The following is a 26,307-nucleotide window of genomic DNA, read 5'->3' on the forward strand; positions in this document are numbered from 1 at the left end:
GGGGAGTGGTTCAACATATTGCTTAGTATTGTGAATTATATTAGAAATTTTCCAGTGGATTGGATTACCAGCTGGGTTTGATTTCTCATTTTGCTTTTAACTAATAACTTTCTTTTAGTGAAAAGGGATACTGAGATGATACACTGCTAATATCACCTTTGTACAATTTCTAAGGCAGAGCTATTCGATTTAGCTTTCCTTCTCTAGGAGCACCCCTCAGCCTTACTCACTGCTAATGAAATCGAGGTGGTACTGATAACAACTTTCATGCTAGAACTTGCTGTCACTGCTTTTTTAGACTGGGCAGCCAGCTAGTACAATGAAGTCAGGTGGGAGTCCTTTATTTTAAAATGCATGTAAGCGGGCGGCACAGCCCAGCGGGTGCGTCGCAACCGGCCACAGTACCTCTGCTAAGGGGAATTAGCAGTCGGTTAGGAGTCTGTCGCCCCGGCCCACAGGCAGGGCGGGTGAGCAAGTGGTCTATCACCCCGGCCCGCAGGCAGAGCGGGCGAGCAAGCGGTGTCCTCGGGTCCAAAGAGTAGGGTACGGTAGTCATTCCCTGGGTGGCAAGGACAAGGGGGGGAGGAGAGGGGGACGCAGGCCCACCCGACTCCACTGCGTCCCAGCCCAGGGCCCTAGCAGTGGCAAAGGCGTTGCCACTGAGTTGGCGGGGCTCCCGCCGCAACACACCAACGGGGCTTGCCCCATCTCAGCCACGGCTATGGCTGTCCCTGGGCCACTTCCTCCCCGTATCCCCAGGTACCTGTGTCTGCCGGGTCCTCAGGGTCACTGGGGTATACAGCCCGGGGTAGACCCGCCAGTCCCTCCTCGTCCACAGGGGGCAAGGCAAGGAGCTCCTCTGCGAGGGGCCGCTCCTCCAGGTCCCAGGGCTCAGGTGATGGCTTGGCCTCAGGCAGTTCCTCCAGGTCCTGTCCCGTCTCTGGGGGCTCGGCGTCAGGCAGCTCTTCCAGGTCGGGGCCGGCCTCGGGAGGGATCTCCCAGCCCTCAGGCTCAGGAGACTTGGTCCAGTCACTGGGGTCGGTCCAGGGGCCTGGCCCAGTCCTTGGGGCCTGTAGGCTTAGGCCAGTCTAGGGGGCCCAGAGGCCCTATCCAACTATTAGGGGTTGGCCGCTTGGGCCGTCCCCGGGGCCTCTGCTCTGGGGGGTGTTCACTTGGGGCAGCGGCCCGGCCCGGTTCAGGCCTTGGCTGCAGCCGGCAAAACAGCACGTGTGCCTCCGGCAGCAGCTCTCTCTCAACTGAGCTGCTGGACCTGTCTTTTATACTGTCAGCCCTAGGCCTGGTTCCACCTCTCTGCTTCCAGGTGACTGGGCTTGCAGGGGCCGGTTCTGTCCACCGGGCACAGGGCGACCCTTCCACAGCACCTTGTTACATGCACTTATCTGACTTTCGCACGCAAAACTATATTTTCACATGAACTTTCACAGTTTTTTGTTAATGAAGTGTACGTTTTTTATCCAATTGTACTGTCTGTATTATTTGGTGTGGTATTGTCATTTTTTCCTGTTTACTCTGAATTTTGTTGATGTTTTAGGTGGCTGTTTTTCTTTTGTAAAGCAAAAAACTGCTATTACAGCTGAAAACTAAAATCAATGTCATTCCAAGTGTGATTGACTAAGGATTGAAGTTAACAGGGATTTCTGCTATTTTCTTCTGGAGGGACAGATTCTGTCCTTGAATACATAGAAAGGCCCTCACTGAGCCACACATTCGCATCTGAGGGCAAAATTTGATCCTTACTGTTTAGAACCTATAAAGAAGGTATAAAAGCAGGTTCTTTATTTAATGAATGCCCAAATCAATACCCCCTAATTCTACTTTCTTCAGTGTTACAAGTCAGTTCCCTTCTTGCTGAGGCACTCATCTGTAGGGATTTCAATTCTTTTAAAAAGGGTGTATCCAGTCTTCTAGGAGCATTAATATTCATATTTAAGGGCTACATTTTCAGCTGAGCTTCAGCAAAGCTCCCAGCTGCAGGAGCAATTTGTTTCCATGTTTTCCGCATGCACAAAATTAGTGAATATAAAATACTACAGCAAGAACTAAACTTAGTTCTTTCTATGCCATACTAATTAAACTACCTGAAGTTAGATCAGGCATCTCACCCTCCACTAGAATTCCAGCAAGTCTCTCTGGAAGTACAGAGAGGGTAATGTCCCAGAAAGCTGTGTGCGATCCCCTCACGGAATTCTAATCCTTTTCTCCTTTGATGTTCTAATGATGATTTTACCCAGTTCAATTACATCACACTTTGAATCAAACAGTGAAACACTATTATCTCCTTGTTGCACAAGTAAATTTAACATTTTACACAAACATTTCTTTTGGTTTCTTTTCCTGGTTCAAAAGTTTTCTTGAATTCTGATTTGTATTTAAATATTTTTTCACTCTTTTTACAGTTTATGTTCATCCCTCAGACATTATGCTGAGTAATTAATTAGTGAGTTTTCCTTCACACCTCTTGAAGGAGTTCATAATTATGCAAACAAAGAAAGCCCTTTACACAGACTAATTTGTAACATTTTCTCTTCTCTTAGAGACCCACCCTGTAGCTTGGGCCATGACTACACTAGACCTGCTTTCCCTAAGATTTCCCACTGTTGCTACCACTAGTACAACTGCACTGGTGCTAGTACACTGGGAGGATTGAAGCATGTAGAGCTTCTGCAGCTGTGGGCATTTTTACCACTGTGTTGTCTATCTCTGCTCAAAGAAGGTCTAGATGACATGGTGACAAAAAAGTTAGCATTCACTGGAACCTAGTCTATATTAGCTACTACTACAGTGTTAGCAATGTCATATTATTTGTTCTGCAGTAGGGAACCCAATCACAGACCAAGACCACATTGTGCAGGGTACCATATAAACACAACATGACAGTTCCTGCCCCAAGCAGCTTTTAAACAAATGATAGACAAGCCTATACTGAAATATACATATTAAACTCACCATAGTAGTTACAATTCATATCAAATGCCAGGCACCAACAGTTATACATGGCAACGAGAGAAATGCACACATATTTAAAGTATGTGTGTACTTGTTTCTCCACCTACACTAATCTTAATGGTAGGAGTACTGTAGGCCTCTGCTAAGATAAATTTGCTCTGTTCTACCAACCATGTCATGAGCAAAGCACTCCCAATCTCTGCCTTCAACCAGGAAGTGAAAAAAGGGGGCAGTGAAACACCCCTATAATCTCAGAGCCTGATTCTTCTCCCACCCAAATTAATGGGAGCCTTTCCATTTATTTGAATAGAAGCAGATTGGGCCCAAATTTATCTTAATTAAAAAGTAAAACAAAACAATTGGAGGTTTGGTTTAATGTCCCTATCATTATTTAAATGTTTACTTGAGGGAGTATACCATCTTTTAAGACTGCTCACACTTTATTTTAGTTGGATACAGTATTTCTTTAATTCTCACTTAAATGACTGTGAAATTACCACATTCTTATTTGTATTGTGGTGACACACAGGAACACCAGTCAGGGACTCCATTGTGCTAGGCTCTGTAAAGAATGTAAGAATTTTTTTTTTTTTAATTTTGTTTGAAATAAACCCAACCTGAATTTCTAGAATAGACCACAGTGCAGTTTAAGGAAGGAATGCATTTCAATTAACTGGAAATCCCAAACAAGATATAAAATGAGGAATAAGGCAGTGAAGATGATTAAAGTTACTGACATCCTAAATCATAGAAGGAATTTCCACACTTGTCTGTAACAAAAGTAATTTGTTATTCTTTTAAATATATCTTTACCAAAATAAAACGACAGAAAAATGTAATAGCTCTACCACAGAGGCTTGCTTTTAGTGATAGTGAAGGCCTAAGGAAAAAAATATTGTTTGCATTGTACAATGAATTTATAACGTTTGTTTTACTTTTAATTTAATAACAGTTCCGCAGTATGTGATGGCACTTTGTTGTCAGTTGTGACTGCTGATTCTAAATCTCCATTCTCCACCTGGGAGAGCTCCCAAGGAGTAATATTATAAACCCATTTGAATGAACAAAACAAATGACAAATGCCTTTATAAGCATGCAGGTTGACTGCTCAAGAACTATTTTAGGACCCAACCCTGCAAGTTGCTGACCCTCTCTTTTGAGGCGCTAAATTCCCTCAACTCCCGAGTTGAGACAACCCCATTTTTTCCCTCCCTAGGAAAAAAATTATCTTGTGGTGTTATTGGTTTTCTCCCCATTTTTAAAAACTTCTGTGTTATTCTGAAGTATCTACCTTCATGCAAGATATATCTGAAAGTGTTTTTATAATTCAAATTAGAGCCTAATTCAGGGGCAATCAATTATTTTTTGTCAAGGTCCTAATTTCTTGGTTAAGGTATAGTCAAGGTCCAAACTCCAAAGAAAATAATACAAAAATAATAACAGAAATGATAATAAGTAAATAAAAAGATTTTGTGGTCTGTTCAAAAATGTTTAGTGGTCCAGATTTGGCCCACAGTCCGCCTATTGATTACTCTGGCCTAATGTCTCTAACTTGTGGATGAAAAAGGAAGTTTTGAGAATGTCAAGGTTATTTTTGTGACTATTAGGAAACAATAAGAAAGTTATGAAACTGGCTGTAAGCCTAGTGAGGATGGGGAAAGGGCAGAATTGTTTCTGGCTGGAGAGAAGGGCATGGGTTGAAGACAGAGAATTAGAAACTGTTAAAAGATGAGTAGGGCAGCTGCTTATGTGGTTCTATATAGAATTGGCTAACTCATTTTGATTTTTCATTCTTTAGCTTTCACAATGATGAATTGACTATGTGGCTGTTTCTGATTTTACTATAGTAAGTTTGAAAGCTGCTGATCAATACTGCAGAACAGGTGATTGTTGTTCAGTGATTATAAAATATCAGCGTATGAATGTCTGACTCATCATGCCAGAAGTCAAATGCAGTGGTAGAAAACACATAACTGAAGTAATGAAAGTAATGAAGTAATGAAAACTGATAATTCTTCAAAAATAAACTGTTAAAATTGTCAAGAATTGTTATGTAACAAGATATAAAGAATTCATGCTCATCTCAGAAAAGTGCAGAAAATCCGTTTTTCTAATTCTTCAAGATCAAATGTAGCACTGAATGACAGTTTGTCTACTTAAGAAGAACTGAAGATCTTACCAGTGTGACATTTGTGATGCCATCACTGTCACCTTAATAAAAATAATTTCAGTCCGTTACAGGTCTCCCAGCAGCTCTTCAACAACAGCTTCTTTCAGGAGCAATATCTGTTCATCTTTGACACCCCAAAATGGCAAAAATGAATATGTGATTATGCCATAAAACAACTGAAAAGCAAATGTGAACTTGGTAAGGAAACAGCCATTCCTGTATACAGCCTCTGAAGTGAACACAACTCCTTGGGTCTTGTGAATATGGATACATCATAATTCAATACAAAACCAAAAATTAGCTATCTAAGAAATCCTTGCACATTAAACCTTATTGATCTGCAAATCAGGTGTGCCCTGTCTCACTGGTAACTTACACTGATCATAGGCCTTCCATTGCCTTCCACAAAATGAGCAATTTAAAGAAATATTTCAAGTGCTTCATCCTCAGTATACTCCTCCAGACAGATTTAAAGTCACAGATCTACTACTAGATGCAAGTGAAGACGCAGAAGAAAAGAATTAAAAGAAACAACACTGGTGATTGCTCAGACATCAGAAATGACCTGCTAATGGCTACAGAGGGAAAACTGCATTTCCACTTACTGCCGTTAAGTCTGTGTCTGAAAAGAAAACCACTGAATATTGTGAGCAACTTGCTGATGATGACATCCAACGGAGGTCTTTGCCATTTGCTCAGACAAAAAAATACAATTAAAAAGATAAAAGAATTTCTCAGTTGCAATCATTCTAAACTTGTGTGTTCTGTACACTGTTTAAAACCTCACTGAGAACGTAAAGCACACTGTGAAAATAGTTGATTGTCTGAAAATGAGATTTAGTGCAGCAGCTTCATAATGACACTTGAGAATGAGTATCTGCATTTGCTTCCAACTACCATAACTATGCTGAAATTTCCACTGAGCATCAAGAGGAATTTCGGCAAATAAAGCAAGCATCTTACACAATGGGGGATTCTAAAGAGAGGCACTAAACTTAGTAAAAAAACTTAGTAAAATAAAGCAACTGAAGGTTTCACAGGGACATGACTGATCAAAAGGCTGAAGAATACTATCATAGTCTCAATGGAAATCTAGCCTGATATAAGTAAAAACAAACTGAAACCACACAAGAACAACATCAATGAAGAATTCAGGAGCTGCTATAGAACCTTCATACTACTCAGCCAACATGACTGATTCCCAAATTGGTTGGATCTTAGGTTGAACCCAGCACCAAAAGAAGAGGTTGAAATGTGGCTGATTTGATGTAATCCTGTTCCTTTCTTCTGTTGTAGAAGGTTTAAACAAAAGATCCAGATTTCTACTCCAAATCTTTTTTTTGTAAAGGAGATTGATTTGTGGTACACTTCATTAGAATGGCAGAAAGTTGTTGGGGGGGGAAATAAAAGAAGCCTGAACAGTTGAGTTGAGAATTTTGTCAATTTTGAAACAACTTTCATTCTTGTGCAGCCAGTTCAACATCAATGAGGTGTGTTTTCAGCACATTTGGGCTTGTTTGGTTAAAACTCTGTAACTGGCTATGTTCTGATAAAAAGTAAGTAAATTATTTAAAGTGCATGGGTCTCTAAGGCCAAATATAACAAGCCTAACAAGTTCATAGACTGGGAATCTCAATAGTCGTATACTTTGTTTCATTTACAGAGTTGAAAGCTTTTCTTTTAGGACAATGTAGGCACCTTTTCAGGTTTGCGATTCATTTTGTAAAGCATATTTATTTCTCATTTTGCTTTTCCATTTCATAAAACTGTTGGTGGTTTTCTTGGAGTCTTTCACTGTTTTCATCCACTAGTGTTCCTCCTTTCCCCAGCCATCACCACACACTCCTAGAAGAAAACCAGTGTTTTTTTTTTCAGATTGGGAAAATCACAACCATGTTGCTTAACCCGCACTGAAGCCAAAGTGTTCACTAATTTTGAGGTTCAAGCCTTTAATTTTTAATCCAGTCAACTGAGTGCGTTAGCTGTGACAGGGCTGGATACCAAAGAGGCATATAGAAGACATTAAATATCATATTCCACAAAAACATTGAAAAAGTATTGTTACCTGAGGTAGCACTGCTGGTCCTTGTCCTGCCAACCTCTGCAAGGAGCTGACCTGAGGAACTTTAATGGGCACTGCAGTGATAGTTCCCAAAGCCTGTCAGAAGAAAACAATTGAACAGTTTTTGAAACAATGGCACTTTCAAAACTCTCCATAAACAGACTGAAACCTACTCAAATATGCCCTGCCTGTTTGTTATTCTTCTCTGTATTTGACTCTCCATAGTTGGGAGTAACACTTCAGCATTTCAGTCCATTTGGAACTCAATCTCCCTCCCTTCTTCTGAGACAGAGAATTGTTTCCCCTCTTTAATCTTCTCTTAAAAGCATTCTTAATTATGATCTATTGTCTCTGTGGACCATTTTGCAATACTGAGTACGAAGGATTTGTCTTGTAATGCATACCGTCCTAGTTATTTTAAAGGTATTTTAGTGCCCTGCCAAGTTCGAGTTTGTTTGTGCCGTAACTTGTTTTCTAAAGGGATCCAAGGAAAGAAGATATATGCTGCCCTCATTTTTCAAAAAATGGGTTTTTAAGATGTTACATTTCATATTGCCAGGCTACCCTTAAAAGTTCAGCAAGTTTAAAAAGTATATTTTAGTTTTATAATAAAAACAGGATTTGGTATATGCGGATTTGTTACAGTCCCATCAAACTCAAAAGCAGAACGCAAACTATGGATACACTATTGCACCCCCATAATCCAAAACTGTGCTACAGGATACAATCATTTTGAGCCAACATGTCAGCTACCACTACTCAAACTTACTCTGCCTATACATTCTTCTCTTTTTTGCATTACAATTGTTTTCAAAATTTAAAAAGACTTGGCTCTTCATATAACAAATGCTTCATTTTAGCCTATATGAGCTTTACTTCAGACATACTGGGTAACTGAGCTAATACTTGATATCCAGTTATTTTCTTTATGCTTTGAAATTGCAGTTGGCTATCACTAGGCTGGAGAGCAACATAAATTTCTATAAGAGATCAATTAGAAACCCCACTCTGAAATTTGTTTCAATTCATTCCTTTGCTCTTCTCACCCAACTAATCCACCATCCAAATCTACAAAACTGTGTTCCTTTGTATTCAGCAAAGATTAGAACTTGAATTGGGACTGGTTGAGTTTTACAGACCAGCAGAGTTCAACAGTTTGTCTTTACAATCAGTGCTTCTGTAGTTCATTCTCTCTCTCGCTCTCTCTCTCAATATTTCTGTAAACACAAATTCTTTTTGAGTACTAACTGGTGATGCCCCTCTGAGATGGGGCAGGCTACAAATAGTGCCTTGAGAGAAACAGAGTGAGCTGTATTCACAGCTCCTTGCAGCAGTGGGAGTAAATTGTGCAAGTGAAGACCTTTGCAACAGAAAGGGGAAGAGCAGGCAGTGTTTTCACTGCAGTAATCCCACATAGATTGCACACAGCAGCACCATTGGAGGTTTACTAGTAGAGGATGTAATGTGGATTATCTGAATCACCGCCTCCTCCAGCCTCTCTACCCAACCAGTGCCAGGCACTTTTGGTGTGTGGTGTTGGTCTCCTGCAGGCGCTGGGGAAAAGGAAATAAATTGAAGACACCTTCTCCTACTACAGCTTCCATCACAACAGACACCTCATTGCCTGGTATTCAACTCCTTGCTTTATGCCAACATAAACTGGAAATGGGTGAGCCCAGCCCTTCTGCTCTCTAAGGTGAAAGCCAAGAAGAACATACATTTCAAACAACCAACACCGGAGAAGATGACCATTTAAATTAACTACTTGCATACAATTCAGATTCTCCGTCCACTCGTCTTCTTTTGTAGTTAGAATAATGAGGTTATTTCTGTAGTACAGTATGCCTGTAGCAGGGCAGTCATTTACTGAGAGGCCCCCATGTGGCCAGGGGTCACTCTGCATGCACCTGCCCCTTTAAGCCCCTCTTGCAGGGCTCTTAAGAACTTTACACAGGCTTTCATGTAGATAAACCAGCTGGAGGCTAGGCATGTTGTTAATAACACCACAGCTCTTAACAATCCTCAGAGTCCCAAAATAAAATCTATCCCCATTCAACACTCCATTCTCAACTCTGGTGTCTTCTCTAACAGCCAGAGCTCTTCTTCTGACTCAGTCTCTTACAGCCTGTCTTCCGAGCTCTTCCTAGGTGGAACTTAGCCTTCTGGCACTGGCCTCTAGGCCCCCAACTTCTAGGCTCAAACTCTGACCAGGTTTCCCATAGGAGCCTCCTGCTCCCAGGGCTCCTCTCTGTCACAGCTCCCTGCTGGTATATGACACGCTGCAATAAAAGACATGCAGCACAGCTGTGGCTGGCTGGGATCAGCTGACTCAGGCTCACAGGGCTTGGGCTGTTGGGCTATAAAATTGTAGTGGAGACATTCAGGCTCAGGCTGGAGACCTGGCTCTGAAACCCCACAAGGGGGGAGGGCTCCTAAGGCTGGGCTCCAGCCCAAGTGACAACACTTCAATTTTATAGCCCAGCAGCCCAAGCCCCAGGAGCCTGAGTCAGCTGACTTGGACTCTGAGACTCAGTGCTGCAGGTTTTTTATTACAGTGTAGACATACCCTTGGTCTCAGGATCTTCCCTGCAAAAGTCCTTCATGCTTCCTGTGTTTCTCTACACTTCCCTGTGCTTCCTCCCTTCACTGCAGCCTCCTGCTGTTCTTTATAGGGCGATCACCCTGCTGCTCTCTGTCAAGTGTGACACATTGCTGGCCTCCAGCTACGAACCATCCTGTTACAGTGCCCAAATAGTAACCTAGAAACAGCTGAACATTCACAATTTATCTGAGGCCACAGAACGTTTTCTCCTCAAGTCATTGGTCGAAAATCATTAAAATGCTACTCAGCAGCCTGCGGGAAATGAGTTAGTGGTCTCTGCTCAGTTTCTCTTGGTGAAGCATTGCCCTCACAAAAGCTAGTAGTCTCAACAGATGGGTTAAGGACTGAATGGGCAAAAACAGAACTACCTTGCATCTAGTGCATTGGCTACAGTGTAGTACATTGGCAGGCACAGAAAAGCATTAAATACACAAGTTAAAAAGGAACATCTTCCTCAATAACTGGACCTGATTCTTCAGTGGTCCGAACCCTGTGGAGTCATTTACACCAATGCAAAGTGAGTGTTAAACACTACCCTTCTGATTTTACATCCACTTTGCCCTCATGTGAATGACAATAGAAGGTGCAGGGCAGCAGACCTCCAAGCTCTCCACCTAAAAGCTTGCTCGTGACTGTTCTAACATTTACAGTAAAGATGAAGAGATCCCATCAAGTATGTGCACCCTCTACTAGTAGGTTAACATAAAAAGTCTCCCACTTCTCTGAGCTAGAGTCAAAGTAGTTGCACTTTTCATCATCAGCTGATTTTAGACATGCAGTTACATATACTGAAAACACAGTGACACATGAAACAAAAGCGTTTTCAGATTGCACAACAGTGCATCCCAGATTAGAATCAAATGTGCTGCTAATGAATGGATTGGGAATTGTACATAAAACAAAGAGTCCAATTAACCAAAAATTATTTAAGAAATAGCTGTCAATAAGTAAGACGTACAAAATTCCATGTTGAAAAGAATCATAGAAACCTTTTTTTGCACTTCTTCAAAACAAACATAAATCTATACAAAAATTGGAATTTCCCCATCATATTCCTCTGAGGAAGGACCTCATCTTAACCTATGTATGCATTATAGTAGTAGTTCTGATACATTTACAAAGCAGAAAGATTGAGCCAAAGTGGTATGGGGATGGGAGGAGAAAAGGGAAACTCCAAGAAGCTACTCTGTTCTCTATTCTTAGTTCGTTGTGCTGATAACCATGGACAACACATTCTGGCTGTGTTTTCAAATGAAGCTATCATTAGTCCTGTCACCTACACTCTCAAAAATGCTCTAGATTTATTTCCCTGAAGAAGTTCAGTGTACTGCTGCCACATCTCAAGAGAATGAAAACAAATTATGGCATTCTTCAGTTATGAAATTTTCAGTACAAGAGATGCAGCTTAGGGTTTACCAACTTTTTGATATTAAAGAACTGCTGTTTAAATATTTAAAGGGAAATTGGCAGGGTAAATCTCACACGTTGAAGGTGAAAAAAAATCCAAAATGTTCTTACATATATTTCTTATAGCATTAAGGAATATTAATATGGGGACAATTTAAAAAAAATACAATTTATTTTTCACTCTTTTTTGCTGTTTGCTTACTGTTTCTCGCTCTTTGGACAATTAAAATAGTTCAAATCAGTACATTAGCAGTAGTAAATGAATAATAAAGAATACATACTTTCAACTTATCTGTAATGTCTTTCAGCTAAGAATCTCAAACCCCTTTACTAAGGCGGGTTAGTATTACCATCTCAGTTTTGATGATACAGGAACTGAGAGTCAGAGGCCAAGTGATGTATCCAGGGTGAAGGAGTGGCAGAGCTGGGAACAGAATCCAGATCTTCTAATCTCAAAGCCTCATTCACCCCACATGTTACTCCAGTTCCATGTCGAAACCATGTTAAACTGGAGTAGCAGAGCGGTGAATCAGGCTCTAGCTACCAGAAACCATGCCTCCATGATGATTGGGGAGTACAAAAATAAAAGGGGGGGATCTTGGTTACAGTCCTTATGGAAGTACTGAGGTTTAGGAGCTAGATGGGGATGATGTGGTTCATTTTTAGATTATTCCTGCTTCTCAATAATGTAACTTGGTGTAGACCTGGAGTAAGACAGCGGTGAATCAGGTTCCTTGCTCTTAGCTCCAAGTACTCAACCACATTGTCTCCATGAGAACTGTAATCAAGATCCCCCTTTCCCTAAATGTGGATAAAACAAGGTTACTTACCAGTAACTGTTGTTCTTCGAGATGTGTTGCTCATATCCATTCCAATGTAGGTGTGTGCGCACCCAGTGCACAGATTCCCGGAACCTTTTTCCCTAGCAAGCCCCGCAGGGCCAGCTCAGGCTCCCCCTGGAGTGCCGCGCTCATATCGCGGTATAAAGGGCGCTGCTGGCTCCGCGAGTCCCCAGTCCCTTCTTTCTGCCAACTCCGACAGTGGGGATGGGGGGTGGGTTTGGAATGGATATGAGCAACACATCTCGAAGAACAACAGTTACTGGTAAGTAACCTTGTTTTCTATCTTCGAGTGATTGCTCATATGCATTCCAATGTAGGTGATTAAGTAGCCATACCTTGGAGGAGGGTAGGAGTTATTGGTGACCTGCTCTTGACAGCACGGCTCTGCCGAACCCCGCATCTTCCCTCGCCTGTTCCACGATGGCGTAGTGCGACGTGAACGTATGGACTGACGACCAGGTCGCTGCTCTGCAGATGTCCTGCAGGGGAACCCGCTCCAGAAAGGCTGCGGAAGAGGCCTGGGCCCTAGTGGAGTGTGCTCTTACCGCACCTGGGAGGGGTATCCCTGCCTGCTCATAGCATGCTCTAATGCAGGCAGTAATCCAGTTGGAGATTCGCTGGGTGGAGACAGGCGAGCCCTTCATCCTATCCGCCACAGCTACAAATAGCTGTGTCGACTTCCGGAAGGGCTTGGTCCGCTCGATATAGAAGGCCAGGGCTCGCCTGACATCCAGCGAATGTCCCCTCCTCTCCTCCTCCTACCCGTGGGGTTTCGGAAAGAACACAGGAAGGAAAATGTCCTGGTTACAGTGGAACTGAGATACCACCTTAGGCATAAAAGCCGGGTGAGGTCTCAGCCAGACCTTATCCTTATAAAAAACCGTGTAGGGGGGCTCCGAGGTCAACGCCCTCAGTTCGGAGACCCTTCTGGCCGAGGTGATAGCCACCAGGAAGGCTACCTTCCACGATAAAAGGAGAAGGGAGCATGTGGCCAGGGGCTCAAAGGGGTGACCCATTAGTCCGTTGAGGACCAAGTTGAGGTCCCAGGGTGGCACCGGGTCCCGCACCTGAGGGAAAGTCCTCTTCACCACTTTAAGGAACCTCACCGACATGGGGTGAGAGAATAGGGAGCGGCCTTCCATCGGCTGGTGGAAGGCCAAAATGGCTGCTAGGTGTACCTTGAGGGAGGCCAAAGCCAGGCCCTGCAGTTTAAGCTGCAGTAGGTACTCTAAGATAGCCTGTATAGGTGAGAAGCTTGGGTGTAACCCTCTCGATACTGCCCATCCCGAAAACCTCCGCCACTTAGCTTTATATGTTACTTGCGTGGACGGCTTCCTGCTGCCCAGGAGGACCTGTTGAACCTGTATGGAACAGGCCCTCTCTCCCTCCGTCAGCCACAGAGTCTCCAGGCGGTGAGGTGGAGGGAGTCCAGGTCGGGGTGCAACAATCTCCCGTGGTCCTGGGAGATCAGGTCGCATTGTCTGGGTAGCGGAATCGGTTCGGTGATGGAGAGGTCGAGCAGCATGCTGTACCAGTGCTGTCTCGGCCACGCTGGGGCGATCAGGATGATGTTCGCCCTGTCCCTCTTGATTTTGAGAAGGACTTGGGGCAGGAGCGGGATGGGGGGGAACGCATACATCAAGTCCCCTGTCCAGGCTATTAAGAAGGCATTGGACAGTGAGCCCGGCTCGCGACCCCTGAGCGAGCAAAACCTCGGGCATTTCCTGTTCCCGGCTGTAGCGAACAGGTCTAGACGGGGAGTACCCCACCGTTGGAAGATGAAAGCCACTATGTCTCGGTGTAAGGACCATTCGTGGCGGGGAGAAAAGGATCTGCTGAGGCGGTCCGCCTAGCTGTTTCGTACTCCCGGGAGGTGAGAGGCAGATAAATGAAAATCGTGCCTCACCGCAAAGTCCCACAGGCGAATAGCTTCTTGGCAGAGCGCCGAGGAACGTGCCCCCCCCGCCTGTTCACATAGAACATGGCTGCCGTATTGTCTGTGAGGACTTGGACTACCCTGCCCTTCAGGAACTGAAGGAAGGCCTTGCAGGCCAACCAGACCGCTCTGAGCTCGCATACATTGATGTGCAGAGCTCTCTCCTCCGGTGACCAAAGCCCTTGGGTGCCCTGCTTGTGACAAATGTGGGCTCCCCATCCCCGATCGGATGCGTCTGTGATGAGCATCACAGATGGGATAAACTCTCTGAAGGGAACGCCCGTCATCACTTCCCTCGGGTCCCTCCACCAATTGAGGGATGACAGCACCTGTGGGGGAACCAGGACCACTCTAGTTAGAGAATGCTTGTGTGGTACGTACACTGAAGCCAACCACGTCTGGAGAGGTCTAAGCCTCAATCGTGCCAGCCTTACTACGTACGTAGAAGCTGCCATATGTCCCAACAGCTGCAGACAATGCCTGGCTGTCGTCATGGGGGACAGGTGGAGATTAGATATAATGGCCGCCATTGCCTCAAACCTCGTTTGAGGGAGGAAGGCTCTGGCTTGTACCGCATCCAACTTAGCTCCAATAAACTCTATACATTGTACCGGAGTGAGTGTGGACTTTTGCTCATTAATAAGCAACCCCAGTCTGGTGCATAACTCGCGTGTGAGGAGCAGACTATGTCTCACATGAGAATTTGACTTCCCCCTGATCAACCAATCATCTAAGTAAGGGAAGATTTGAACACCGCTGCGGCGCAGGTGGGCTACCACCACAGCCATGCATTTAGTAAAAACCCTGGGTGCTGAGGAGAGCCCAAAGGGTAAGGACCGAAATTGATAATGTCGCCCCGCTACCATAAACCTTAAGAACCGCCTATGGGCAGGCAATATAGAAATGTGAAAGTATGCGTCCTTTAAATCAAGGGCGGCATACCAATCCCCCGGGTCAAGGACCGGAATGATCGTGGCGAGGGAGACCATACGAAACTTAATACGCCTAATATACTTGTTTAGGCGACGTAGGTCCAGAATGGGTCTAAGGCCTCCCTTCGCCTTGGGGATTAAGAAATATCTGGAGTAAAATCCCCGACCCTCTTCGGCCACTGGGACTTCCTCCACCGCCCCCAGCATGAGGAGCGACTCCTGTACTAGGAGTTGAACCAAGGCCGGGTCCCCAATGGGGGACAGACTAGGAGGGGCGTTGGGGGAGAAGGCCGTGAGTTGGAGGGTATACCCCTTGGCAATCACCTCCAGGACCCACCGGTCCGTAGTAATGGCTTCCCACTCTGTAAGAAAGGGGCGAAGCCTATCTGCAAACGGCCGGTCAAGATCCCAGATAGAAGGAAGAGTACTACCCTCCTGCTCTGGGTCAAAAACGTTTATTGGCATTACCCCCTTTAGCTGGCCCCTGTTGGCCCCCGCAGAGGACCCTTGACGGCCTCCTCTGCTTGGACCGCGGTAGCGCTCACGACCTCTCCTCTGCTGGGCAGGTCGAGGAGCCGGCCTGGGCGGGGGTGGTGGTTGCCTCTGGGCCTGTGGTCTGGACTGCTGTCTGGAGGCCTGGGGGGTATATAACCCAAGGGACTTCAGGGTGGCCCGAGAGTCCTTAAGCGCATGCAGTTTGTCATCTGTCTTTTCTGAAAACAGACCCAGACCATCGAAAGGTAAGTCTTGTATGGCCTGTTGAACCTCCTGGGTGAGGCCAGACGCCTGAAGCCACGAACAGCGGCGCATCACGACCGCCGAGGCCATCGCTCTAGTAGCGGTGTCCGCCGCATCGCTAGCAGACTGTAGCGCAGCGGTTGCCACTGCGGCCCCCTCCTGGAGTATCGTGGAGAAGTCTGCCTCCTGGTCAGGGGGTAGCTGGGATGCGAACCTCTGCATTGAGGCCCACAGATTCTTATTATATTTCCCAAAGAGGGCCTGGTGGTTAGCTACTCTAAACTGCAGCGCCGCAGTAGAGTAGATCTTTCTCCCGAATAAGTCCAGCTTACGGCCCTCCTTATCCTTGGGAGTGTTCCCCTGGTTCCCCTGACGGTCCCTCTGGTTGGCCGCATCGACCACTAGGGAGCTTGGCGCGGGGTGGTTATAGAGGAACTCGAAAGGTTCCTTGGGGACGTAATACTTCCTCTCCACCCCCTTGGAGGTGGAAGGCAGAGAGGAAGGGGTCTGCCAGAGCTTTCTTGCAATCTTCATGACATTGTCATGCACCGGCAAGGTCGCCCGTGATGGCCCCACAGAACTCGAGGGCCCAAAGAGGGGGTCCTCCTCCTCAGACATGAGCCTGAACTCCATGCCCAAGTTCTCAGCAGCCCTTTTTAAAAGGTCCTGGTGGGCACGGAAATCAAACAGGGGGCCCCTGCGATCTCTGGCTGCTGCCTCGTCTGGTGACGAGGAGGAAGATAGGGGTAAGGGTCCAGTGGAGGGTCCCTCCCCTGGGTCCGAATCGTCCTCCGAACCCTGCCCTTGAGTCTTAGGGAGAGGGGGCACTGGGGGGGCCACCGCAGATTGTATTGATACGGAACCCTGGGGCACAGGAGCATTCCAGGGTCCCCAATACGGCCACTGCCAAGGCGCCTGGGTCCATCCAGGGGCTTGCAGGGTAGGCGGTTGCAGCCTCACGGCCCTCTTGTCACCGGAGCCTCCCGTACGTCGCTTATTTCGCTGACGTGTGGATCGGTCCGAAGAGGATGACGTGGACCGGTGCCGACATCTGCGGTGCCGGCGATACGAGGAGGTCGGGGACAACGACGATGTAGCGGACCTGCCCTGGCGGCGAGATGACTTGCGGTGCCGCTTGCCCCCTCGGGATCGAGAGCGGTGCCTACGATGCCGACGCTGAGGGGACTCCAGTCACCCAGCCGTCGGTGCCGGGCCCATCGGTGCCGGGCCCATCGGTGCCGCTGGGTGCGAGCCGCTGACTCTCGACACGGCCGACAGTGACCGGGATCGGTGCCGGGACGGGCTCCGCACTGACGATTGCGAGCCCGAATTCCGGTCCCTGCTCAGGTCAGAGCTGGACCTGCGGCTCCGATGATGGACTCGGGACCGCCCACGGTGCCGCGGTGCCGAGTCGCTCGACGACCTAGAGTCGGAGCTCGGAGGGGAGCCGACGCTCTCCACCCTCCGTGACCGTCTGGAAGGAGACTTGGATTGAGAGCGTCTCCAACCACCGGGACCACCCAGCGCGGGTTTGCCCCGAGATGCAGGTCCCTTGTCCCTGGGCCGAGGGGGGGACGGAGGCGTAGGCATGGCCATAAGGGCTCGTGCCGCAGTAAACGCCTCCGGCGTCGACGGCCCTTGCGGGTGCACTCCCCCACCCCCAGGAGTCAGGGGAGGCAACCCGCGTGGAGACCCCGGGGCCGGAGTAGTCTCTACGGCCCGTGGCTGGGGTGTCTCCGTACTCCCTCCGCCCTGCGAGGGCCGGGGGGAGTCCTTAGGTGCGGCCAGGGGCCGTGCCGTCTTCTTTGGCCCCTTTGAGGCCCACTGCGGTGCCGAAAGCGGTGCCGGTGGTGGGGCGCTCCGCACCGACGACACACTCGGTGCCGACGGAGACCGGGACGGCTCGGAAGCTGGTCGGAGCGCCGACTCCATTAGAATTGCCTTTAGTCTCGCGTCCCGTGTTTTTTTTTTTTTTTTTTTTTTTTTTTTTTTGAGTCCGAGGCTTAAAGGATTTGCAAATTCTGCATTTGTCTCGACGGTGTTCTTCGCCAAGGCACCGGAGACAGCGGTCATGTGGGTCACTGATCGGGAAGGCTTTAGCGCACAGATCACAGTTTTTAAAGCCTGTAGAACCCGGCATGACTCCCAGTAGACGAAACCCCGTCCGGGGTTCTGACTTATCACTATAACTAACTAACTTATCTAACACTATAACAACTATTGAACAACAACTCTAAAATTAGTAACAACAACTAGGGAATGAGCTACTTGCACGCAGCAAGAGGCGATAGTTCCAGCAACCCTCACAGGTGGAAAGAAGGAACTGGGGACCCGCGGAGCCAGCAGCGCCCTTTATACCGCGATATGAGCGCGGCACTCCAGGGGGCGCCTGAGCTGGCCCTGCGGGGCTTGCTAGGGAAAAAGGTTCCGGGAATCTGTGCACGGGGCGCGCACACACCTACATTGGAATGCATATGAGCAATCACTCGAAGATAGAACTGTTTTTCCTCCTTCAGCGATACCAGCTATTCTTTCTCAAAAGCTTAGTCTCTTGTCTCTCATTGCTGCCATTCTATCACTTTCTTCCATTTTGGGCTTCTCCCCCTCCCCACCCATTTGTCAAAAGAGCAAGCTGGTGCACATTCTTATAAACCTTTAATTAACAAGCTGAAAAGACATTTTTCTGGCAATGCCTGACCTTTAAGCACTTTGTATGAATTTATCGATACCAGCAGAAACAATAATTGAAAAGGTTATTTTATGAATGCTGAATAGTTTATAGCAGCACTTTTGTCAAGATAAATGAGTTTCTTATTACTACATTTACAGCTCTAAGCATTTTAATAAAAAAGGACCGTAAAAGTCAAAGCTCACTTCAAATCTCTTCTCTATCTGCAGTCTGTGTGGGGTTTCTGGTGACCCCCTGAAACAACTACACTGCTATCCACTGTTAGTATGTGAAGGGAGCCAGCAATGGAGGGAAGGTTAAGAATCCATAGTCAGCTTACCTGAATTCTTCTGATTTGATATTACAGGTTTAAGACAGATTTAGGGTTTTCATTATTGAGAGAAACTTTCAAATATAGACAAACTAATTTACCTTTCACACATATTTCCTGATTTGGCAACCCTTATACTGAGTGGCACTTATCATGGGCTTTTTGCATGGGAATTTATCACCCTAGACTATACACAGGGCAGGCCCCACAATCACTACCTTAGATCCTGGGCTGAAGCAGAACCTTCAAACCTTACATACATTAAAAACTTTACAAACCCCATACACTGATGTTAATGGCTAGAGCAGGGGTTCTCAAACAGAGGGTTGCAGGGTTATTGGGGGTGGTGGGGGTCACAAGATGTCAGCCCCCCCGCATGCCGGACCTCTGATTGTCAGCCATGTGTGGGGCTGACAGCCCAAGCCCTTCAGAGCTGGGTGGCCAGAGAGCAGTGGCTGGGGGCTGGGAGCCAGCTTTGAAAGCAGAACTGACCCCAGCAGCAGTGCAGAAGTAAGGGTGGCATGACGTGTCACTTTTTTGGGTGGATCATCACAGCCTGAAATATTTTCAAAGGGGGGTCCCAGCAAAAAATGTTTGAGAACCCCTGGGCTAGTAGATATGCACGATCACAGACCTTATGGTCACATCTCCAGTCCACTTCCAAACTCCCCCCTGTGGTGACGTACACAGAACAGAGTCCAGTTCTATGGCTTGCAGGGACAGTCTCTTTGCATAATTAGTCCAACTCAGTCACTGAGTTAGTGACTTTCTGCAGCCTCTACATCCTGGGTAAATGACACCCAACAGCAGGCTTTAGAGCAGTGGCGTACTGTGGGTCTCCGGCACCCGGGGTCCAAGCCTACATTTGCGCTCCCCTCCAGGCCTCACTCCCCACCCTCACACAGGGCTGGAGGGGTCCTGGCGCCACCCCCCAGCTGCCCTGGGGAGGAGGGGTCTATACCTGCGGGGGAAGTGGGGAGGGGTGAAGCTTAGGTGAGCACAAATGCAGGCTTGGCTCTGCCGTCCCCCACTCCCCACACTTACCCACCGTGTGACGCTTGCCTCTTCCAGTCCAGCCCCGCAGCCCGGTGTCAGCTTGGCTGGGGCGGCCTCACCCGCCCAGCCTGGGGGGAGATGCTGGGTCAGCCCTTCAAGACACACGGGGGGTGGGGGCCTCAGAGCCTCTTGCACCCTCCACCTCCTGCGTGTCATGAAGGGCCCCCTACAGGACAGCACCCAGGGGCCTGGCCCCCTCGGTATGCTACTGCTTTAGTGAAGTATTAAGGACTGTGAGCAGCCAAAAAGAGCAGTGAAAGAAGTTTATTCATGGGTCCCTAAAGTAGGTAGAGTTCACTCAGTAATAAAATGACAATTTGAAAAAGCCACAGTAGGACACAACTGGATTAAAAACAACAACAATCCAGTTGCTCCTGTGTAACCAAAGAACATGCATAGAAAAGGACTAGGAGAAGTTGCCACGGAAAGTTTGAAAACAATTCATCTCCTTGTTTTTAATCTAATACAACTGAGATAATTTAGCAAACAGCTGCAACAGTCATCTCCACTGCTACTCTTGTGCTAAACCAATGACTTTTTTCAAAGCAATCCAGTCTCAAAAGTTTGGGAGATAGAAGCAGAGGGGAAAGGATGAGTGAAAGAAAAAAAAATTGAAAGGTGAAGTTCCACAAAGTTGGGGAGAAGGAAATCAAAGAGATGAAGAATGAACAAAGAAAGATTAAACAAGAGGACAAGCAGACTGGTGGCAGCCAAGCAGTGCACAGACCTCTGAGGTGTATTATCAGATTAAGGGCCAGGAGCATGCTTTCACTCCAGATGTCCACTGCATATTCTGTTAGGATTCTGCTTTAGTTACTGTGTTGGCTTTTAGTATTGTGCATTAAACACTGCTAGGATTAGCACAAACATCTATATTTCCATGCTGAATGGTACAACTGTTATACTGTAAAGTTTTTAATACATATATTATTGAAAGAGGCTAAAGGTTTTACTCAGTTTGGGTAACACTTATTCATGGAACCATCTCCATCTATGCTTGCTATTAACTGTGACATTTGGATCTATTAGTAAAAACTATGAGTCTGATCCTGCATTTATTGTACAAACAAAACTCTTGTTGATTTTGACGAGAGTTTTGGGTGCAAGAGAAATGCAGGAAGAGGTCCCAAGTTATAATTATTAGTGGGGATGTTTCTCTTCTAAAACCAGAATTATACCATGGTAAATAACACCACTGAAGTCAATTGTTACACTGGTGTGAGAAGAGAATTACACCCATTGTGAGAAAGTTAATGACCATTTACTTTTCAAAGCTCTTTACTATAGGGCATCAATAAAAACATATTTAATTCTAGACCATTTGGATTTGTTACATTTTAGAAAAATTTAATAATTGAGCTCTCCTGACACTGCACTGTTATATTATTTTTAAACTATTTCATACTGAGTTCAATACTGCAGCAAAAATGCTGTGTTCCTACAATATATTATAGTACCACTAATCTTTTTTTTAAAGTACATATTCATCTCCAAGATCTACTCCTTCTTCCTGTCGCAAATAAGACACCTAAAGCTATTTTTTAAAAATGTTTTTGTCTGTTATATGTTCAATATTGGCGACAACAGTTTACAGAATGGATTTTTAATGTGGTAGTGACAGGGGAACAGATTGCTATGGCAACAGCAAAGATGAAAATTCTTAACCTGAATGGATATTCACTGAAGTAATTGCAGGTTTTTTACCCATTCTACATTCATTTTACAACTTGAATGCAGCATTCAACCTTGAGCTTGCTTTATATAAATGCCAAGTACTAAATGCAACCTTTGAGTTCATTTGCCTTAAAACTTGCTACACCTGACCTCAATGATCACCCATTGTTTATAAGCTTGCTACTATTTTTGGTTACCATAAATGTTTAAATAGCAATTTTTTTCATACCCTCCATCAATAAAAGCAACATATTTAAATTCTCTAAATGGCATATACACAAGTATCTTTTTTTTTCCTTCTAGCCACCATAAAGATATTACTTAAAAATAATGTTGGGATAATTTCTAATTTTTCAACACAATGGCTTAATCACTAATTATCCCATTTCCAATAATCTGTGTGAAGATGGGTAGGTTTTTGTCTTATGTTCATAGAACATTCTAAAGATATCATACTGCACATACACATTTAGTGTATGGTCTTTAGTTTCACTAGGACTTTACAGAAATTTAAAAAACTCTGGTCCAATTTTTTTTAGAAGCCTAGAAGTAATTTCTGTTTTCCTCCTTTTGTTTTATCTCACACCGGTATTTTGGTAGGCCTTGCTCTCTCACATATTGAATTCACAATCTTGTACATATGTTTATATTTGTTGTGATATATGTGTTTAATTGAAGGCACAATAAGCCTTACTGCATTATTTTGTAGTTTGAAAAATTAAAAAAAGACAGGAAAAGCTTTTGGGATTTCATGGGTCACATGAACTTGAGCTGCAGAGGGGAGCAAAATGTGTCAGAAAAGTCCTCTAACCTGCAAAGGGGAAGGGAAGGTAGTATTAGTTCTTTTGAATGCTTACACTTCTCTAGACATCCACCCATTATCCCAGTTCAGTGGAATCAGGGTTCCTGAAGCTGTGGGAGGGGATATGGAACCATGTGTGGGAGAGGCCCTTAGTTGCTGTGGGTAGGTAGTGAGATCACCATTAATTGCCTATCTTCACCTACCTACTCAGGCACAGAGTAGGAAATTTAGGGCACAGGCTAAATCCAATTGAGAAGTGGGGCGGGTGCTAGCCAATGGTATCAAAACTCAGAAGGGTGGGAATCAGCAAAGCATCATGGAGGGTCTAGAAAAAAAGTTTGAGAACTCCTGGCCTAGATCATTAGGAGTTACCTGGGATCTGTAAAGTTGTCTTCTGCTTTCCCCATGGATCTTCAGGGTTTGCAGGCCTTATCCTTTACTGCCACTTCCTGCTTCCCCACATATTCCCTTCTAAGGGGAGACTAAGGCAGAAACTCACAGCACTCTCATCAGTTTTAGCCCTCCCTGAGCTTTTTCTTAGGAAAGCAGCAGAAGTACCATTCTGGCAAAGGAGAAATACTGAGAAAGGTCCATAAGCTTTCTGGGCTTCATAAATGATGATATTTACTTCAGGAGTAGATGATTACACCACATCTGTATTAAAACACTGCTTCCCTCTGGCCTATTAATCTCCGACTCTCCATCGAGTCCTTTACTGTTTGGTCCTTCTTCTTTAAGGGATGGGACTAATTTTATTCAAGGGAATGAGTTAACCCTTTGCTCAAAGGCATTAACCAAGACCCTGACCACTAAAGAAAGTCATGTTTGGCTATACTGAACCACATTAGCCTGCACATATTTAATCTGCAATTTGAAGCTTTGCACAGAAATCAAACTTAATTAATTAAGTCTCCACTTCCTGAGCAAATGAATGCAGTCTCACTGAGTTGCAAGTACAACACTCAGCAGCTGTGATCACACCTATGGTCACTTGCTCAGCTGATTCCTAAGAGATTTGCTGTTTAACTACTAAACTGTTCCAGGTTTTTTATAATTGTTGTTTTTAATGAATAATGGATTCAGATTATTTCCTCTTTGTTCACAGGTTTTGTGGCAATTGTTTTGAAAGAAGGAAACACACATATATAGTATATATAGTGAACCTGATTTTGCTCTACAATCTGTCCCTAGATCCATCTTAGCCCTGCACAGAGGAATCTGTGGGCAGAGGAGAAACTCTATAGTGGCTCCTATGCCACCACTTCCCCAGAAGGAGCTATAGTCAAAACTCATTTATGCCCTGTATATCTCCATTCACTGGTAAAGCCCAGGAGGGCTGTTGCCAGCCCTCATAAATAAAAACAGCCTTCAGGTTGCTCTAATTCTGTGGTTTTCCAACTTTTTAAGCTGTGTACTCTTTTCCAATAATGTACTCTATCGTGTACCCCCATCTGAGATATGGTCATAATATCACTATGATTATATTGCCAAGTCTTACTCAATAAAGTGCGTTGTCCACCATTACAGGACTTTTCTCGCATATCTCTTAACGAGAGCTCACGTACCCTTAAGGGTACACATACTCCAGTTTGAAAACCACTGCTCTAATTTATACCATCCAGTAGCCAGACAGCCAAAGGGCAAAGACAAAAGTGGCTTAAAGTTACATTTGCAGCCCCCTGCTCTGGATTTTCATTAGACATTCCTCATCCATGCTTGAGACCGGGAAAATAGGCAGAAGAGTCTTGGGATGGAGCAATGGGAACTAGCCTGAACTATATCCTGTACCTATTGATGTGAAAAACATTAAAATTGCAGCATTAAAATTACCAAAGTTCAGGAAACAGAGAAATTAAATTACTCAAAGCAAAGTTAACTTGGTAATGCAACGTATCCTCTATGTTTCATAGAAAAATCTTCTTTACAAAATATTCAGTAATATACTTAGCTACCCATCTAACAACAACAACAAAATACAGCAACAGGGAGGACTGCTTTGCTGCAACATGGCTGAATTACATTACTGTTTAATCCTTAACTTTTGTATTTCCAATCTCTGATGGCAACTGTCCAACAACACTGAAGTAATAGTTACTTAATGTACTTTCTTTTCTTTTTTTTTAAAAGTGAAATTCATTGCTGCAGAGCAAACAAGCTTTGCAAGCTTACAAGCTCTGCAGAATTTAACTCCAGAGCTAATTAACTGAATGAGAACTCTGCAAAAATGGGGCTGCATGATTGTGAGCTCTGTGCAGGCAGCAAGCATGCTTCAACACACACACACACACACACAAAATCATTTCAGAGTTATAAGCATGTGGAAATGGGCATACTGGAGCCTCAGTTTCCCACACAGAGACAGAAGCAGAAATCCTCTGGCTAATAAGGAAGTTTTTAAAAAACCAACAAACAAGCTCTTACTTCCTAAGATGCTGCATTTATTTTAGGCCATTAGCAGAACAACCCAACAAAACATAAATCCCACTATACGGTCCTCTATATCAGCTCCCACACGCACCATTTAACTGCAGCAGTTATAATAAGAGAAACACAGAAAGTCCACAATACAGCATCATCACTTTTCTCTACTACTTGGGCCAGATCAGCTTTCATGATTCGTAGTTGGCAGATTAGCAACGTCCACCTGAGAAAACAAACATCTACTGGTCCTAGATAAACCCCCTACCGGTATTAGGATACCCTCTCAGGGTTTAGTTTTGGGGTATTCTCAACACAGGATTCCTTCCCTGAATACTGCAGGGTCAATGAATCCTGTCAAAAGGGGATATAATGGAAACCATTTTGCAACCTTAATTATAGCAGTTGCTACTGAGTCACCACTATAGCAAATAATTTTGGTCACACTTTATATTAAGGGTTTTTATTTATAAATAGCGCATAAAGGTTTAATAAATGATTAATAGATGTTTCAATAAATGGTTAATCAATTGGTAGAGTCTAATAGGTCAATAAGTGGCTTAGAACCATACCTTCTTTATATCCACCTACACCACATATTAATGTATGTAACATGCTTATAACATAAGCATTTATAAATTATTTAATTATATTAATTATTATATAATAATTTCTAAACATATCCTTAGTATAATTTGTGTTTTTTGGGGTCAAATTTCAAAATCAACACAAAGGATCTCATGCATCTCTGACTGAAGTCAAACTTCCATTCATTTATTTGGAATTTCATTCCATTCAATGGAAAGTTTTTCTTGAATAATGAGGTCTGGGCTAGACCCTGAAGTGGCTCTGGATTTTACATAAAAAGCTAACCTTATTCCATGTGTCCCTGTCTAGCCCATGCTTTACAGCATATTCAATTGGGTCCTAGTCCTACAAACTCTTGTTCAGGTGAGTAACTTTACACATAAGCAGTCCCATTGACTTCAATGGGACTATTTATATGTGTAAAGTTAAGCAAGAGCTTAAGTGTTTGCAGAATCAAGGGAGCTATATTGGCTATAAATGAAGGAGATTAGGAGAGAATATTTTCTATTTATGTTTTCAGTGTATTTATTTTGTGAGTTAGACAGAAGTAGACATATAGAAATTTTCCTGTGCAGTCAGTCATTCACTTTCCTTTTTTACTCTGCAATATTGCAATGAGCTCCATAAAGGCAGAACCCTGCACCTCCTCAAAGCCACATTGAATTCAATGGGTAAGTCTACACTGCATCTGGGGCAAGCTTCCCAGCTCGGATCCACAGACATATTAGCATGAGCTCCACTAGTATGAGTCTGTGGACCCTGGCTGGGAGGCTTGCTCCCATATGCAGTGTAGACATACCCATTGTGGCTTCTCAGAGATTCATACTGGGGTCCTTCTGCACAGAGCTCATTGCAGGATCTGGGCTTAAATTCTGTGAGTATTTCCAACCGCAAAAAGGGGAGATAAAAGGCTTTTTTATTTTTAATTGGACAATGGGATGGTAAGTCCACAGTAACTGGCAGAGGGATTTAAGAGTAGGTTTAGTACCTGAAACTATTGTTAATTTGTTTATTAAACTGACTACTTTTCAAGCTGATGGTGAAAAACTCATGACAGGACATGGCCTGGGGGTTTTCAATTCAATTTTACCTGCAAAACTGAGAATTCTGTATA

At 44.7% G+C, this 26,307-nt stretch overlaps 1 protein-coding gene across 2 annotated transcripts in view; it reads right to left on the reverse strand.

The window, feature by feature from the left end:
• Positions 1 to 26,307, reverse strand: part of PHF21B (PHD finger protein 21B) — a 217,086-nt gene that overhangs the window by 32,787 nt on the left and 157,992 nt on the right. For both annotated transcript variants that reach the window (XM_067559351.1, XM_067559352.1), the window contains one exon: positions 7,203 to 7,295. In XM_067559351.1, the coding sequence (XP_067415452.1) occupies positions 7,203 to 7,295 (93 nt within the window). The remainder of the gene's footprint in view (positions 1 to 7,202; positions 7,296 to 26,307) is intronic.

This window comes from Emydura macquarii, unplaced genomic scaffold (assembly GCF_026122565.2).
Source record: "Emydura macquarii macquarii isolate MOO-44397 ecotype Brisbane River unplaced genomic scaffold, CSIRO-AGI_Emac_v2 contig_2205, whole genome shotgun sequence".
Taxonomy (NCBI): domain Eukaryota; kingdom Metazoa; phylum Chordata; order Testudines; family Chelidae; genus Emydura; species Emydura macquarii.